General features: G+C 34.4%; 1 protein-coding gene across 9 annotated transcripts in view; it reads left to right on the top strand.

Annotated features, from left to right (window-relative positions):
- The window catches only part of LOC113809995 (WD repeat-containing protein 44), a 42671-nt gene extending 25058 nt beyond the window's left edge, over positions 1-17613 (top strand). For 5 of the 9 annotated variants that reach the window (XM_070135841.1, XM_070135843.1, XM_070135842.1 and 2 more), the window contains 14 exons: positions 110-246; positions 5847-5921; positions 9065-9166; positions 9569-9719; positions 10065-10134; positions 10855-11009; positions 11309-11479; positions 11605-11727; positions 12012-12143; positions 12421-12582; positions 12793-12908; positions 13187-13314; positions 13423-13603; positions 14078-17613. In XM_070135841.1, coding sequence (XP_069991942.1) covers positions 110-246; positions 5847-5921; positions 9065-9166; positions 9569-9719; positions 10065-10134; positions 10855-11009; positions 11309-11479; positions 11605-11727; positions 12012-12143; positions 12421-12582; positions 12793-12908; positions 13187-13314; positions 13423-13603; positions 14078-14177 — 1803 coding nt within the window. In that variant the 3' untranslated portion in view covers positions 14178-17613. The remainder of the gene's footprint in view (positions 1-109; positions 247-5846; positions 5922-9064; positions 9167-9568; positions 9720-10064; positions 10135-10854; positions 11010-11308; positions 11480-11604; positions 11728-12011; positions 12144-12420; positions 12583-12792; positions 12909-13186; positions 13315-13422; positions 13604-14077) is intronic. The other 4 variants (XM_027361681.2, XM_070135845.1, XM_027361684.2 and 1 more) reach the window with 1 other exon arrangement.
- The last annotated feature ends 527 nt before the right edge of the window (positions 17614-18140 follow it).

The raw sequence follows: 18140 nt of genomic DNA, 5'->3' as shown, positions 1-18140 counted from the left end.
GTTAATTGATACATCCATGAATTGTTTTGATTTTGACTGTTTGGAGAATCAAGTATCTTTGTAGACTAGTTACAATGAACATATATGCTGACTTCTTTTGTCCTTTCAGGAAATTCTGAAACAAGTGACTGTGCTGAACTTAGATACTGGGGAACGAATTCCTCTTAGTGATGCGGAAAGTTGTCTCCCACCAGCACTCAACCCACTCTCTCTACACATTATGAGACTTACCAGTGAATACGTCAGGTAATTCATAGTTGTTGACGTTTTTGCTTGAGTCTAAAAGTTGGGGGATAGTACTCTTTTGATTAAGGTCCAGATGTGAAAGCAATTATATTACTTTGACGAGGGAGTCATGCGGGAATAACATTAATGATGTGTCCAACTGTCGTTATAGCTTTCGTGTTGATAGTTTTTGTGATTGCTACAGGTAAGAGTATTTTTTTCATTACCTAGAAGTAATGTGAGCAGCTAATAGGGTAGATTTTTTTTCTTCTAATTTTGTTTTGGCATTTTGATTCCCTAACAGATGAAGAATATTAAATGTGTTGACTATACAGAACTGAACAATTTTCCGAAAAGGTTGTTTGCTTTGTATAAAAACATAGGATGGATTGAAATGACAGTCTATCCACTCTTACTTGATATATCGTAAATCCAGTTGCTTTAAGGTTGATTTTTGTTGTTGAATATGGGAGGATTAAGAAAAAGGCTTAGGTATGTTTTCGACTTCAGAAATTTGAGCGAAATGATGATGATGCAGTATAGACTTAGATTAAAACTGTGAAGCAATATCATAACCTTACTAATATGAGACTGAATTTTGTGGTAAAATATGTAGGTGCTTGATTGTAATTTTGTTCAGAATGTATAGCATTTTCAGAAGTTAATGGAATATGTTGCTTATTAAATTAATTGCACATGACCCACTATCTAATCTTACATTGTGAAAAAAGGTAATGAATATGATAGCATTGTAGAATAACATTAAACATGATTGATTGATTTATTTATTTCTGTATTCTTATTGATTAGTGCTTATAGTTGATAAATCCATATATAGTTACCTTGCCTTTGCACTTAGGATAAAATCCATGGATAGTTAGATATTGAAATTACATCATCAGGTATGCATATATTTATATATGAATGTATGTACTTTTGTACGTTTGTATATGCAGATTTGTTTTCAATGAGTATAGAAAGAATATTATGTATAAACAAATAATATTAGATGTAGTTAAGAGAGCCATTGAACATACACTAGAATATTATGAGATGCTGTAGGATCAAATAATGTTTGATTAGATTATTTTTACTGATTCAAAACAGGAATTGCAGTCTTTGGTTGAGTAATAAGTGTGATATTCAAGTGCCATGGTAAGCTAAATGCCATTAAGAACTTGTAGCTTGGATTCCTCTCCCCACCCCCACCCCCCTTTGTTAGATATGGCAATTTTACATTTTTTCTCAGATGAAACTAATAATCGTATGTATAGTTAAAGGTAAAGTCTGTAATAGGAGTGGAATTACAGCGAATACCCATCTAGTCATTTCACTGATATTTTAGGAATATTCCAAAAGTTTTGAATATATTTATGTTATTGTGGCTTTTCTCGTGCATTTCCCAACAGAGTTTTAGAGCAAAATATGCAGAAATAAAGATGATATGGCCAGTTTTCTCCTCTCCTCTTCCAGCTATAGCGATTATAATGTATATAGATGGTAGTATGTATTAAGTTATTTGTGTGGAGAGAAATCAGAATATTAAGCGAATAATAGCATTGGCTTGGACAATTTTAAATTTTAACCGTTAAGATATATATAAGATGTATTGATGCTCAATTTTTATGGTGCTTGGGAAGGATATATTGGATAAGAGAATGGTAAGAAAAGAAGTTTTTTTTAAATATGTAGGAATTGTATTACACCAACAATGACTAGAGTTTATTTGTGTGTAATTTGTATCATCATCATCTACCTGGCAATGGGATGTGTGGTAGGATCATTCTTTATAATGCATGGCTCAAGGGACACTTTGCTTGGTGCCTTGTAGGGTTACCTTGCATTATTAGAATGATTTATTATATTAGTTATCCATTCAACTCATTATTCAGGGATCTCAGATAGAATGAAAATATCAACGTCACCTCAGGTGTGCTCAGAGAGTTGTTAGCTGGCCTAGGAATCTTTGTGCCAGGCTGCAATCTTGGGGCCTGTCCTGGCCTGTGCTCATTCCGTAAGACTAATCCCATGCCAAACTGATGTTATGTGTATTTGATTTCAAGAAATCAGGCCTGTTCTATTTAATCATAAATTGGGTTTTTCACCATATTTAGATGTCTGTATCTTGTATTTCACATAGCTATTTAACTCATAGCCTACGGATGGTGTTGGGTTCATATCATGGCCGACTTGGTCATGGCTCTGGATAATCTGTTTTTTATGTTATGGCTAACATGGACTCAGTTCTAGGCAACGGGTCATTCACGTCATGTCACGATGATGAATGCATTTCATTTTATGCTGTTCTTTAAAAGGAATCCTCATGCCCACACCACATGCCTTGGGGCATTGCTTGAGGGAGAAAGGGATGTTCAAGACTGTGATTGGCTATTATTTTATATAAAGGGTGAGTTGTAGCACATAAATCACCAAAACAGGACGCTCTCTTGCTGTTGATGTGAACCTGTAAGTAAGCTTTGCTCTTGTTTACAAGATATGTCTCCACATGTCGACTACTCACATTGTCTTTGGCACTCTGTCAGACTTGACAGTCTTGAAGTATGACACTGAAAGGGAAGTATTTAAGCCATGAGGGTACCAACCTTGTATATCACTGTATAGAATCACATAGTTCTAAAAAATAAGAGGTGCAAAAATGAGGGGGGAGGGGTCCTTCAATAAAACTGCAGTCAGTCTTGTACATTCAGTCTTGATATAGAATCTAAGTCTGATCTAGCAACTAAAAGGCATAACATGCAGAATATTTAAAAATATTGAAATTATATTTTGCATACAAGTGATATTAAAAAGAAAAATCATATCACTTCGTTGGTGGGGTGTGTCGACTGCTATGCCCCAGATGCTTCTAAAAAAGGCCCCAGAGGCAAGTCCATTTGACTGTGTTCTCCTTGCACAGAATCCATATCATCTCTCTGTGTAGGAAATAACTCAGTGCAAGAAAAAAAGAATATATAAAATTTTGTTATTTGTCATTTGAAATTTTGTTTTAACAATATTCAGTTTTCTGTAATACAACCTGCACAACCAGTTATGGCAACCAGGAATAGGATGCTGCCTGTAGCCGGAAGTCATGGCTCACAGACATTACATTCCACACTTGTTTATTGATGGGAATAATGCAAAAGCCCTTTTCTAAATCCCATACAAGTCTAAACACCCTCCAAGAGGTTTGTGCACTTGTGGCAAGTCTTTTCCATCACCCTAGCCTTCGCGCATGACAGCAAGTTCGCATCACCTGGCCGGCAACCAGTTTTCCCCATGTTGGCATGTTCATGTCACCTGCCCCTCAAGCTAAATTTATTCATGACCTGTTGGTCACGTCACCCAGATCGAATAAGTTAGACAAGATAAAGGTATTTGTTATTCTCTGAGGTCCATGTTGTGCTCCTGTTAACCTACTCACACCGGGTACATTTTGTAGCCAAATTTTAAAAATTCCGGGCGGCTACAAAATCGGCGGGCGGAGCTTCCTGGAGTCTGTCTGCCCGCCGGCCACGCGCCGCTGCTGCATCGGAGTGCACCAGTGTCTCATATATGTGACACCCATCACGATTGGGTTAAGCAAGCCCAATTGAAGTTACCTGGAGAGAAGACCAGGCATAAATGTTCTGTCTCCCAGTCAACCCAGAGCCAATGGGTTCAGTGTATGATGGGCCAATGCTATTTCATGAAAAGCCTTTGTTGTGTTTATGCTATTGGATTTTTTGTTTCTTTCAATGTTTCTTCATCTCAATTATTTAGGGTTGGGTATTACTTATCACAACATATCTTCATCGCAAATATGGTTGTTCATATAATATTTTATTCACAGTACATATTAGATTATATTGATTTTTTTCTTCTTCTTCTTTGTCTTCTTTTTCTTGATAATAAAGACTGACCATGTCAATAAAATGTCAAAACACTTTATTTGTTACAATAGAGCTCATGTTACATCAGGGAGGAGGAAATCTATGACATATAGGTGGAAGCAAGGATTCAGACGCAGCAGATCATGGTAATTTTGGAGGTCACCCTCCACACAGGTTTGATAAATGATGTAGGTCTTGAATTGTGATGAAAACTGATATAAGTGACATAACTTTAAGTATATGAATTATATTTTATTGTAAATTTTGTTGTCCTGTATAGTGATAGTTTATAGGGATGTATGGTAATTTTGGAGATTATATAATGTTTTTAATGTTTTATAATCATATTAACTCTAACTTGTCATCAAATTTTCCATAGTGAAAAAAGGTAATTAATCTAGTGACACAGTAGAGTGAAACTGATCTTAAAAGCTTTTTGCTCTACTGCCAAATCAGTACTTGCAGGTGGAAAGTAAATTAAGCTACCTTGCCGTCTCCTTTAGAAAGCATTCAATTAGATACTGAATTCACTGTGTTGAATATTTGGCCGTCTTATGTAGATGTGTGAAAGAGATTTGAGTTTCTTTTGTTTTCTTCTTTTTAGTTTTTGAAAAGCCTGAATACAAAACAGTAAGCAGGCTTTCTCTGTATTGAGAATGATTTTTAGGGGTTTGGGTAGAGCAAGCTGTCTTGCTTTTACAAGAGCGTGTCATTTTCCGTAGTGGCTAGTACAAAGGAGATATATTCTTTCAAGTTCATTCTGAGATATAGAAATGATATACTATATATTTGTTTATGTAAATTGAATAAAAGTAATGGTAAATTAGAGATACTTTGATATGTAATTGGATGTTTACTTGATTTTTGTTATATTTTAGGAGGCCAGATAATTCTAGAAAAATGTAAAGTATTGAATAGTATGCCAGGCCAGTTTAGTTGTTACAGATAATCAGTTATAGTCTATCTGAATGTGTATTTTGCAATGTAGTGTGTAACTAACATTTGTTGATAATAGTTTTTAAAATGTTATTTTGAACTTTTTTATGCCATTTTCATTTCTATATTTGTTGCTTTCTTTAATGGTGATTCTGGAGATTTTAATTATTTTTTATTTAAATTGAATTATTCATCTTATTTGTAACAGTTGCTTTGTATGCTCCTGAAAAAAAAATACTTGAAGAAAAAATGATCTTTTCAATAAATCTACTTGATTATAAAAAGATATGAGCACCTGTATTGAAGATTTTATTTCAGTTTGGATATTTTTTAGTTGAGGCAACAACAGTCCCATTGCTGTAAACTTGTTCAGGTTCAATTGACTCAGAAATTGACTGATCTTTACTGCCCTTTTGCTTTTTAATCATTCCCCTATTTACACGATGTTGCCTGGCTTTATATCTGACAGACGTACCCGTCAAGTCATTGAGGTTCAGATATCATTTGAAACTATATCTCACCATTTGTTTGTTACAAGTATGAAGACAGGATAACTTACAATGCAGGTTGCATTTGTAACTATTCCTTCTCAGTATTTTATATGATCAATTATGTATTTGTTTGATTTTGTCTCTTTTTCTATTGGGGGAAATTTGTTCTTGTGTAGTTTGATATGTTATGATGATATTGATATAATTGTCCATAAAGTATTTTTTTGTGCTGTATATTCACTTTTGTTTATATTATTATTATTATTTATTACAAAGAAAGATATCTGTGAAGTATCAAATGACTCTCTATTTGCTGCAATAGAGTGCATGTTGCATCAGGAAGGAGGAAATCTATGACATATAGGTGGAAGCAAGGATTAAGACGCACCAGATCATGGTAATTCTTGGAGGTCACTCCACACTGTTATGACACAGACTGTATTTAATCAGATGCTTGTCTTGATATTTCTATGACAAGCTTGATAAAGTTGTTCTGCCTAATGTAGATTAAAAGTGGATTATTAATAAGGTTGAACGCTAAAGCAGTCCTCTTCATCTGTGTGGAGGCTTTGAAGCCTTTGTTCCTTACAGTTATCGTCCCCCGGAAATTAAGTAAGATGTGAATGCTCTTTTAAAGTAGATTTGCCCCTGTATCATATTGAAACATAGGATAAGTGACCTTATTTAGAAGAAAAAAAAGAAAAAATAGCAAGTTGGCAGGGAGAGTCCCCTTGTACTTATCCAACCTGCCTTCTTGGGAATCAACTGTGTTTTTTTTTTTTCTGCTTCAATTACCTTGTCTTTTACATGAGTTAGATATGCCTGCTCTACAAGTGTTTATTAGATAAAATTTAGTTGATTTTGCCATGTAGCTTTGCAAAGGCTAAAGCACTATAGGCAAGAACCATTTCATGTTTATTGTTTGAAATTTAAGTAGAGTTGTGCTTCAGCCATGAACATCAGATAAGAAGGACCGTATTAAGGATCATAAAAATATTTTTCTAATTCATAAGTTTGATTCGGAGATCTTTGGAGAAAAATCAGGTCTTTGTCAAGTTTGGTTATCATCAGCAAAGTTATCCACTTGTTCCACTATGTTATTCTGGAGCTACTAGACTTAATTACCTCTCGGGTTAAACAGTGTTTTCCTCTTTTACTGTTTTCCCGAGCATTGGTAGTACTTTGTAAGGATTATTGAAAGGGGTTGGCCAGCAGTTTTTTGACAAATATTTTGTTATTGTTTATATTGTTTAGTCTGTTCTTTAAGAACTTTATTCTAAACCATAAAATGTTTATATACCTGATTTCAGGTATTAACATGATTGTATCAAAAATGCGATAGACCTGAACTCAGGCAATTTTGCCAAAAGTTATATTTTAAGCAGACTGCTGTGCAAGTATTACTGCATGATCTTTAGACCCACAAATCTCATCTAGGAGTAACAGCCCATTGTACCACAGACTGTTGACTTTTGCATCTGAAGTTATGTATTCATTCTTCCACAAAGAATGTAATATACAGCACAAATATCTCCTAATTATTTATTTTTTAAGGTTTGAATAGTACCCACTCTCCAGCATAGTAATACACAGTAAACAGAAATATTGAAGTAGTTTGAACATCAATGTGAATATATGTGCTAAGGCAGGCAACACAATTTGGGTATATGCATATGTTTTCCTGTAAATTTTCATGTTTTTGCAAATGTTCCTTTCTTTCTTACTGACACCTTGGAAACCTAGGGATGCTACCACTCTTATGAATACAGCATCAGTCAACACGAAAGTGCTCCAATTTGCTCCAGAACGTTTATAAAATGTTTTTGAAATGCTGAACTTCCCTATCTACTGCTCCCTCAGACCCCAGACCTCAGAGCTGCAGGCTTGTAATACACATTCAACTCCTCCTTTGGAAAATTTTGGACCTGCCACTAGTCAACTGTACTACTTGATTATGCCTGTTTGTGCTTTATGGTATCCCTATAATATTTTGTATGTTCATAACTGAAACCAAAATACTACTTCCATATTTTCCCTTTTTTACAAATGATTGGCATAAAACCAGAAAATGTGTCTTTAGGGAGTTGGAAATAATAGAGACATGAGACAATCTTTTCCATGACAGCATATTCCCATCACCCAGGCCTCACAAAGTTTTTTCATATCATGATGGTCATGTCATCGAGATCCAAGGGGTTAATTACTAATTGCAGGGATCATTTTATATTTACGTGAGATGTTTATGGTATCAGACATAAGTAAAAATATTCCAGTCAACATGAAACCAGTCAAAAGGAGCCCCTGATCAGTTGTCACTGCCATCTATAAAAACATTATAGATAACAACTTGATTGGGAACACAAGAGTTTTTATCCTGAAGATTCTCACTTCTAAAAAGAAATTGTATTGCATTAAAAGGATAACCAATTTGTGTAGTGGCCATGCCTTTGTTATATGTACTCCATAGGCCATTGGCCATTCAGGGAATTAGGAGAATAAGCATAAGCAGCTGCCCCCATAAGACCTGTATGTGTGTTGATGGAAGAGTGGAGAATTGCATGTGTGGCTGTGTGTATGCATTTGTGAGTTTGTGCATTGGTGTGAGTGAGTTTGTGACACTTATGGTTGACATGTTGTTGATCATAGTCTCTATACACCTTTAGTACAGTTGTAGACACTTTTAGATTGTATCATAAATGTACTTCATGGTGATGGAACAACAAGATTGATACTATTTTAGGGTATTCTTAACTGCTCGGAATCTTGATTGTTTTTTTGCATCAGAGCTATTATATTATTAGTATCTTGTAGTAGCATAAACTGAATTAGAAAGTTACTTTCCATAATAAATCAATAACAGTCTAGTAATGATATGATTGAATCCTAGCTAGTAATTCCAGTCACATATACTTAATAAGATGCTTTCAGAAGTGTTTAGTGCAGGAAGACAATTTATAGACTTGAAATTGACTGAGACAAAATGCTATATTACGATGGGAATGTGATGTCAGTATTGAATATTTGTGTTTGTTGTTAGAGCTAGAATCTAGGATCCTCAACAATTTGCAGTATGAGTTGTTAGATATGCTAATAACTTTAATAATAGTACATATATCAGAATAGGTAAACCGTTGCTGATGTGAAATCAATTTGAATATTGACCTCAAGATATCTTGTTTCTCAACATATATGAAGTATAATTGTTGTAGTAGTTATTATTGTTGCATTATCCATTGCTTAGGAAAATATAGGTGTTTGGCTTTCATTTTGTCTTGTTCTGTTTCCATATATATATAAATATATATATATATATATATATATATATATATATATATATATATATATATATATATATATATATATATATATATATATATATATATATATATATATATATATATATATGTACACACACACATTTATATGTATGTAAACAAAGATTAATTAATAAATTTGATGTTGGCATTCCATTAGCTATAAAGCTGTATTTTCAGCTAAAGTTGCTTGACCTTGTTTTAGCACTCATGGTATTTTCAACAGTAACTCTAATGTGGATGGTCAAGAATCAGACGAAGAGAGTGTGACAGATGTCATCGCAAAGAAACTTCCAGAAATTGATAGTTCAGCAGTGAAGAAGAAAACGTAAGTTAACCTCAATGTTTACTTTGTCCATACCTGATTTGTCAAAGACTGTGTGCTGCTTAAACTTGAATGCCTTTTTTTTTTTTTTTTTTTTTTTTTTTTTTTTTGATATCCTGGCAATGCAATGTCGTTCTTTCTATCCTCTCCCACTCCTCTCTCTCTCTCTCTCTCTCTCTCTCTCTCTCTCTCTCTCTCTCTCTCTCTCTCTCTCTCTCTCTCTCTCTCTCTCTCTCTCTCTCTCTCTCTCTCTCTCTCTCTCTCTCTCTCTTTCTCTTTCCCTCTCCCTCCGTGTCTCCCTCTTCTTCTCCCTCCTTTCTTCCTTCCCTGTGCCTTCTCCCTTTCTCCCTGTCAGCCCATCCAGTTTCACTCTTCTCTTTTTAATGATTATATTCTCATTTATAGATCTCAGCTGAAAAAATTCCTTGGTCGCAAAATGGAGTCAGCTGTGAACAAGGCCAAGTCGCTAGCACATGAGGTTTCCCACAGACACAGAGAGGAGAAGGACGTGTTTGAAGATGATGCCCCAGCTCATGATACTATGCAATATGTTAAGGTCGGTCAGAACTTCCATCTGAGTTGCCAGGCATTGAATGATGGCATTGCGTGTCTTTATTTTTTTTTTATGGGCTTAGGATGGTTATTATTGTTATTACTGTTAGTGTATCTTACTGACGTTTATGAAAAATACCAGATGCATAGGAATATTTTAAAGTAAAGCCAGAGAAAAAATTTAATCTTAACCCATGGAATCCAGTTGCATCACAGCAGTTATGTAGCTGAAAATACAGGTATTAGGTTACATAAGTGGCAACTCGACCGGGCTTGTGACGTGTAGGCCGGGCACTCGAACAATCAGGATTGCTGTAATGAACTAACATGGTTCTTTTGGTATTTTCAGATCAAAACTGCTCACAGCCACAAGGGACCCCATGAGTTTGACAACCTGATGTATGTCCAGGAAATAACAGGTACGTTAAAAGTTACCAGTTGAGAATAAACCACGAAGACGTAAGTGAATCAAATTTTTCATGAGTATACTGTAGACCCTCCCACTGTGGAACTGTTTACAAAGTTCCACTAGGAAAGTGTAAATTTCTTAATTGAGGAAAGGGAGAAAGGTAGGTACCCTTTTTTACCCCTTGTTTTGGAGGCAGGAAACAAAAGGGAAGGGAATCAGAAAGGGAAAACACACTTATCAGAAGGCTTCTTACAGAAAGAGAAAAGATAACCCAAAATGGTGGAAAAAAGGTGCATTCAGATAACATGGTACAAATCCTTGGCCACTGAGATGTAAGACAATTCATTAGCAGTTGAGAAACAGTGATGTAAAATGACAGTCCATTCGAAATTGGGGAAGAGGAAAATGTGTACATAGAGATATCAGACTTGACAGACAGAAATTTGAAACGAAATTTATTATTTTACATAAAGCATCAGTTCTATAGAAAAATTTAGATTTTATAGTTTAAAGATTTTTTTTTCTATATCACTATGAAAAAATAAATTTTGATAGTGACTTCTTATTCAGCTTGGGTAAAGTGTATCATCACATTGATAATATAAGGTTAATCATAATCTTTGTTCAAAGAAATATAAATAAATGTTACCAGCTCATTCTGCTCTTTTAGATAATGTAGTGGGATTGATTTTGTGGAGAAATTGGACATAATTTTTCCTTTTCTTTTCAGGCGAGCACACAGGCCCCATTTGGTGCATGAAATTCAGTGGTTGTGGCCGATTACTTGCTACTGCTGGGCAGGATCATGTGCTGAGGGTATGGGTACTGAAGCAGGCCTTCAATTACTTCCTTGACATAAGGACAAAGTGTAATGCTGATATCAAGGTGAGTTAGCATTATTGTGGTTATCATGACCTGTACCAATCAATGATTAGCTTTCTGATTATTTGTTACTGTTATACATTATGCCAGATCTTGTTGCTACAAAGATATTTCCAGTTTGTTATTACATTTGATTAATTAATAGATTTGAATTTCAGTGTAGAATTTCATTGTTGATTTTTCATCTTCTAGCAGCAGAATTAAAATTCTTCTTCTATTCTTTCCAGATATTTCCACAGTAGTTATTAATTTTACATGTACATCATTGAGCAGTAGGATTCACGTTTCCACTTCTTCCCTAGGTATCTCCAACACCGTCCCAAGAATCATTGGTGTCTCAGCACTCCGGCCAGTCAGGGGAAGACCTCGGCTCGCTTGACCCCAATGACGATGGCAGTGCTCCCTTCATGCCCAAACCATTCTGTGTATACACTGGCCACACTGCAGACATGCTTGACATATCATGGTCTAAGGTAATATGTGATGGTCATATATATGTTGGTAAATTTCAGCAATTGGCATTGTTTTACATGTTTATTAGAATGTATGCATTTGCATATAGAGGGAGGTTTTAATGGTTTGCTTACCCATTTTTCAGAATTACTTTTTATTGACTTCATCAATGGACAAAACTGTTCGTCTGTGGCACATAAGTCGGAAGGAGTGTTTATGTATCTTCCAGCATATGGATTTTGTCACAGCAATAACTTTTCATCCTAAGGTAAGCAAAACTAGTGTGGTTTTAACTGTAACCCCCCTGTATTTGAATTTTCTAGAGCATTTTTTTTTCTTCTTCTTTTTTTATGTAATGATTTGACTTGTAGAGAAAAAGCTCTTTTAGTTCTGACCTTATAAAGTTTGTGATGTCCATGTTGCTGTAAACTGTATTTCTTTTGAGATTAGTTCATGACAGAAGAGATTCAACAATATGGGCAATATTACATTTTAAAACATAGGTAGAGAAATAGAAAATTAATGTGGAAGTATCTGCAATGTATTCAACAGGATGACCGTTACTTCATATCTGGTGCCCTAGACGGAAAGCTACGACTTTGGAGCATCCCCGACAAGAGAGTAGTGTTGTGGAATGAGGTGGGAGGTCAACCAAACCTGATTACGGCTGCAAACTTCTGCCAGGTAAGAGTGAAGATTCATTTGGTTTGGTTTCGATCTTGTCATTGGTTTGAGTGTTCGGAAATGAGACTGATATATGAAGTGCTAGATGTATATCAGTTGTGATATTTTTTGGTACATTTTGATTATGGTTGAGGTGCTGCAGATAACTTGCTTTCATTAAAGTCTATAAATTTCCTATTTTTTATTATTTAATTTGGTATATATGAAGGGAACAAGCAAATTATTTCAGATATGTTGTATATGTAATTTCACCCAAAAATTCCCAATTTTATTCCAGAATGGTAAATTTACTGTCGTAGGAACTTATGATGGAAGATGTATATTCTATGAGACAGAGCAACTGAAGTACTTCACGCAAATCAACGTCAGATCAACAAGAGGGAAGAATGCCAAAGGAAGAAAGATAACCGGCATTGAACCTTTACCGGGCGAAGATAAGGTATAGAGATTTACATGTATTTTTGTCATTTTATTTCCAAAAGCCTGGAATCACGTTTTGAAAGGATACTTCATTTTGAAAGACATAAAAGGATGGGAAGAAAAGGGATTTCCAATTGATATTGATCATGAATAACATAGTTGTGATATTAATTGTACATTTGTTTTACAACCATCTTTAATTTTTTGCAAATATTTGATAAATCTCCAGGTGCTGATAACAAGCAACGACAGTAGAATACGACTGTACGACTTGCGTGACTTGAACCTGTCATGCAAATACAAGGGCTACTCCAATATGTCTAGTCAGATCCGTGCAGGATTCAGGTAGGCTCTTCTGTATTGGTGATATTTCAAGATCAGGGTTTTCATGCAGAATACAACAGCATATGGCATGCACTGATTTATATGTATATATATATATATACCAGGTTTAACAGTTTTAATTAGAAGCCATGTCTATCTACCTTCATTTCAACTGGTATTTTGGGTAACTAATTGCAAATGGTCTTATCATTTCCAGTAGGGTGCCTCACTTTTGTATATCTAAACATTGTTTTTTTTTGTGCTTATGTATGAGATTAATAAGTTTTTATTCTTTCTAGTCATGATGGCAAGTTTATTGTAGCTGGAAGTGAAAATCAATGTATCTACATCTGGAAGACTCATCATGACTACTCCAAATTCTCATCTGCAAGAAGAGACAGAAACTTGTACTGGGAAGGAGTCAAAGGTACTATTGTGTAATATGTAGTGGGTGATAACTATCTACATAATACTGGCATTGGTTTTTACACACCTTGCAGATTTATTTTTATTTACATTTTTGTTTTGTTTTCAGCTCACAGTGCTGTTGTTACTTGTGCAGTGTTTGCACCTCACCCAGAACTGGTATTCAGCTTCATTGAACAACAGCAGGAGATTCTCAGCAAATCAGGAGAGCAGGAGCAGCAGCAGCATCCACAGCAACAGCAGCCACACCAAACGAGTCAGAATAAGGATAGTGGGACAACCAACAAGGGGTAAGTGTACGGAGACTACATATAGCGTATCATTATGTCATGTTCAATTATAATTCTTCATGGTTTTATTTGCACCTTCAGGATTGCTAAAATACAGAGAGTAAAGTAAATCTAAAATATTCTTGCTGTTCTAGAAGAAAGGGTACTTGCTTGCTAGTTTGAGTCTATGAGAAAGATAGGAAATTTTCACTTTCATTGATTACTTCATGTACCATTTTCAGTTCTAAAATGTTTGAGTTAATAAAATAGATGTTGAACAGGGTATAAAAGAGAATAGGTATCTTTAATAGCATGTGGATATGAATTACTTATATAAACTCTGTCATAGATTTTGTATGAGTTGTCCAGGAGAAATATTTGATATTATAGATAAATGCCTATTGCTAATGATTATCCTTTAGGTTGCTTGGTACTGAACTTTACCTTATACTATTAGTCCTGTTTGAGTAATCCACTATTTTATGCATCCTACAGATATGTACTGGTATCTGCAGACTTCAATGGCTGTATCAAAGTATTTTTGAAGAAAGAAAAACCCAAGCACTCATCATTACCAGCATCAGCTTTAGTGTAGATTAAGTAGGGAGATATTTAGAAGTTTTGCATTGGAAGCGGTTATGTTGCAACAGCACTAGAAGGTGTGGATGGTAAAAACACCCTAATGTGTTTATAAAATGGCAGAAAAAACAACTATACGCAAGTTTATCAGGAGAATATTTAAAAACTGTTTTCTCATATTATGCTACTAAATGTACTTTGAGTATAATGTGTTTTTCTGTCACTAGGAAGCATAATAATGGGCATGAATCCATTACACCATGTCCCATTGCTATGGTGCATTATGTATTCCATTGTAGAGCAGGGGAACTTGATCACAGTTGTGTGGTTGAAAATGTTGTGAAATCTTTGGATGGATGGACATTTTTAGAATTTTTTTTTTCTTTTTTTTTTCTTAACTGTTTTGATCACAGGGCAGTGATAATAATTATGCACAGTTATTATGTTTCACAAGTACTGTAGTCTGAAATTATTTTGTAATGTAATGAAACTATATCCAAGATTATATCAACATTCTATATCCATATCCTTCAATGAAGAATGAAGAGAAGAGTGAGTGTGTGTGGCAAGATGAATAAGAAACCTTGTACTTCATAATTATTATAGTTAATGGTTGTTATCATTATGATTCTTTCCTTTAATTATCATTTTATATTTATATTGCTAGTGCTATTATTGTTACTATCATCATCATTAGTCATAGCTATCAATTTTTATATTTCTATGTCATACTTGCATTTCATATTATTTTATGCAAATGATTAGGGGAAAATTACTGTTAATTGAATGATATTAGGGAGACTTGATAATGAATAATAAATATTTATGTCTGCTTGATTTTCTGTTGAAATTATTGTATTTTGTTGCATGGAAAGGATGTAATTATAAATCTAATGGCACTGGGTACGTCTACTGTCCACTGTAGTTTTGTTATGTCAAGTTTGTTTACACATAGAGGCTTCACAAGCACTAGTCACCAAGTTGTCAGTTGTTAACCCTATATGGCCTCACCTGTTTACCCCATTCCTCAAATGTTTTGACATTATTACTATTATTACATTATTAACAGTACTACTAGTAATAAAAACAAACTTTTCTTTATGACAATTCATGGAATAGGGTAACTAGGTAGTATCAGACGGGCGTAGTAATGGACCGACTCCTTGGTGACCAAACAGTGTGGAACTACAAGAGTATAAGCAAAATTAATAGACGAAATGTTATAGTGAACAGGATATGTATAAACCTGCCAGGCAGCAACCATTTCATTGAAAATATTTGAGAACTTAATGGACACTGTCCTCAGTATCCACATCAGAAAAGCACAACAGAATATTTTAAATGAGTCTTTTGTCCTATGTATAGGCTTTTGTGTGATACATAAGCCTATGTTGTATGTATGTATGTATGTATGCATCTGCTCTATGCATAAAAAATGTATATGTGTGTAAATATGTTCTTCAAGTAGTGCGTGTGGGTGTAAATGTGGTTTGCTTGCACTTGGATGCACGCTTATCTATGTGTGCTTTGTATGTTATTGTATGAGGTTTTAGAATGAACAGGTTGTTGTTGAGTAAAAGGTAATGTAAAATTAATAAAAATATTGTGTATATTAAAAGAATCCTTCTACAATGTGAGCAAAGAAAAAACAGTTGCATGAAGCTCATCAGATATGTATGAGATGAAATAATATCTTTTTATTTATTTATTATGTTTATTATAGTGATAATAAACCATCATTCAAGAATGGAATGTAATATTAAAATCCTTATACTAGTCCAAAATATTGCTCTGCTTTTATGTAGTTATTGAGAAATGAAATGTAATATGTAAGGAAGATGTGCTAGGTCCTGCCCCATGTAATGTAAATCTATTTTCTGTTTACTTTGCTACCTTGATGGTAATAAATTTTAAAAAATGATTACATATACCATAGGGCTGTCTACTGCCAGTACACTTAAAAAGTTATCATACATTTTTAGAGTTTAAAGTTTTTATACCAGGAAAAGAAATATTTTTTAAGAGATTAGTTTTATGGATTTTTTTTTTAGCTTTGGTGTTGATGATAGCTGAAAAATGATCTGATACTAGAGCTGAAAAATCACCTATTTGATGTATTGAAGTCTTTAGTGCTAAGTGTGGTGATAGTCCCAGGCCTATGCTAATAGGGTAAGGAAAATATGCTCAGTAGTGTATGGATGAAAACGTATTCTGTAAAGCAGTGTTAAAATGTTAATATATCAGCATACAAATCTGATAATCTTGTAAAAAGTATTTCAAGGTTTATCATCTGAACTTTACATGCTATAAGTCTAATGTTTTGTTGTATAAGGGTACTCAGTTGTATCTTTTTTCTATCTTTTTCTTATCTTGGAGTCAATTAATTATATGATTTGCTACTGTCATTCTCATGTACTAAGATAATTCATAAATTAGCTTAGTAGGTAGGTAGGTACATAGACAATATAAAGTGAATCATGCAGAGTTAATTATATAGATAGTAACAGGTAGAATCATCAGGTATAGATGAGTAGATAGTTATCAGGTATAGAGAATCATAGAGGTAGATATGTAGAAGTAAATATTTTTTGAGGCCTCTTTAGCAGGTATGTTTGTTAATGTTTGATTTAGTTCCCATATTTTTAAAATATGAGCATGACTGTAGTAATGAAAAAAGCTTTGTGGAGGGAGATAAGGAGACCTCTCTGATGTATTTGCCTCTTAAATAGTAATTTTAAATCATATGTTAAACTCAAGAAAGGTGTACTTTCGCTTTCTTCTCATTACAAAAATGTAGTAAGAAATTTGTGCATACTGCTGTCTCATATTATAAATGGTATTTTCTTGATATATGCAAAATACTTTTAAAATGGATTTGATTGGAGAGAAAGAAGAAAACTCGGCAAAGTATAGTGTGGAGTTTTCCTATTCTTTATTAATATATACTACATTAAGTTAACATAGAAAGGTATACTTTCATTGGAGCATCATACCTCTGCTTTATTTCTTTTATCATATTTATACTGTACTGCTGTTCTTACTTTTAAAAAATTTCAAGTCATTAGTTTTATAAGTACTAGATAAGGAAACACCACATAACTATTTTGTCTTCTTATTTTGTAAGACAATTTGTTAGGACCATAATCATTCTTAACTGCATGTTAAAAGTTTGTTGGATCAATTTCAAAGAATATAGAAGCTGAACATTACTTTTTCGTACTTTGAAAGTAAGCTATAGATTGTGAGTATGAAAAAGTTCATAATTTGACCTGTGCTCTCATGCAGTGCACTCAAGAGCACCAAACATGTATGTAAGACTTCACAGACAAGGCATATCATTTACTGCTTCTTGTTGAGGAACCAAGTATTGTTTAGTACAAGCGATATGAAAACCTGTTGAGAAATAAAAGAAATTTCTATGCTTCATGCATAGGAAATAATAAGATATGTATTGTGTAAGCTTTTGTTTTAACCTTTGCTTAAGTAATAATATGACAGATTGGTTTGGTAAATTAAATATGCAATTTGTTGTAACAAAATGCATATTATGGTTATTTAATTTCTTCAATTCTTCATGCAAGAATCAGTCATGTAAAGAATTTATAATTTGAGCATAAACATATACTGCAATCATATGGATTAGAAAAGGTGGAGGAGGAGGTGGAGGTGGAGGAGGAGGTGGAGGAGGAGGAGGAGGTGGAGGAGGTGGAGGAGGAGGTGGAGCAGGAGGTGGAGCAGGAGCAGGAGGAGGTGGAGCTGGAGCTGGAGCAGGAGCAGGAGGAGGTGGAGCTGGAGCTGGAGCAGGAGCAGGAGGATAAGGAGAAAAGGAAGAGGGAGGAGGAAGAGAAGAAAAGGAAAAGGAAAAGAACGAGGAAAAGGAGAAAAGGGTGGAAGAAGAAGGAGGAGGAGGAGATGGAGGAAGAAGAAGGAGGAGGAGGAGATGGAGGAAGAAGAAGGAGGTGGAGGAGATGGAGGAAGA

This window comes from Penaeus vannamei, chromosome 21 (assembly GCF_042767895.1).
Source record: "Penaeus vannamei isolate JL-2024 chromosome 21, ASM4276789v1, whole genome shotgun sequence".
Taxonomy (NCBI): Eukaryota; Metazoa; Arthropoda; class Malacostraca; order Decapoda; family Penaeidae; genus Penaeus; species Penaeus vannamei.
This window is presented reverse-complemented; position numbering and strand designations above follow the sequence as displayed.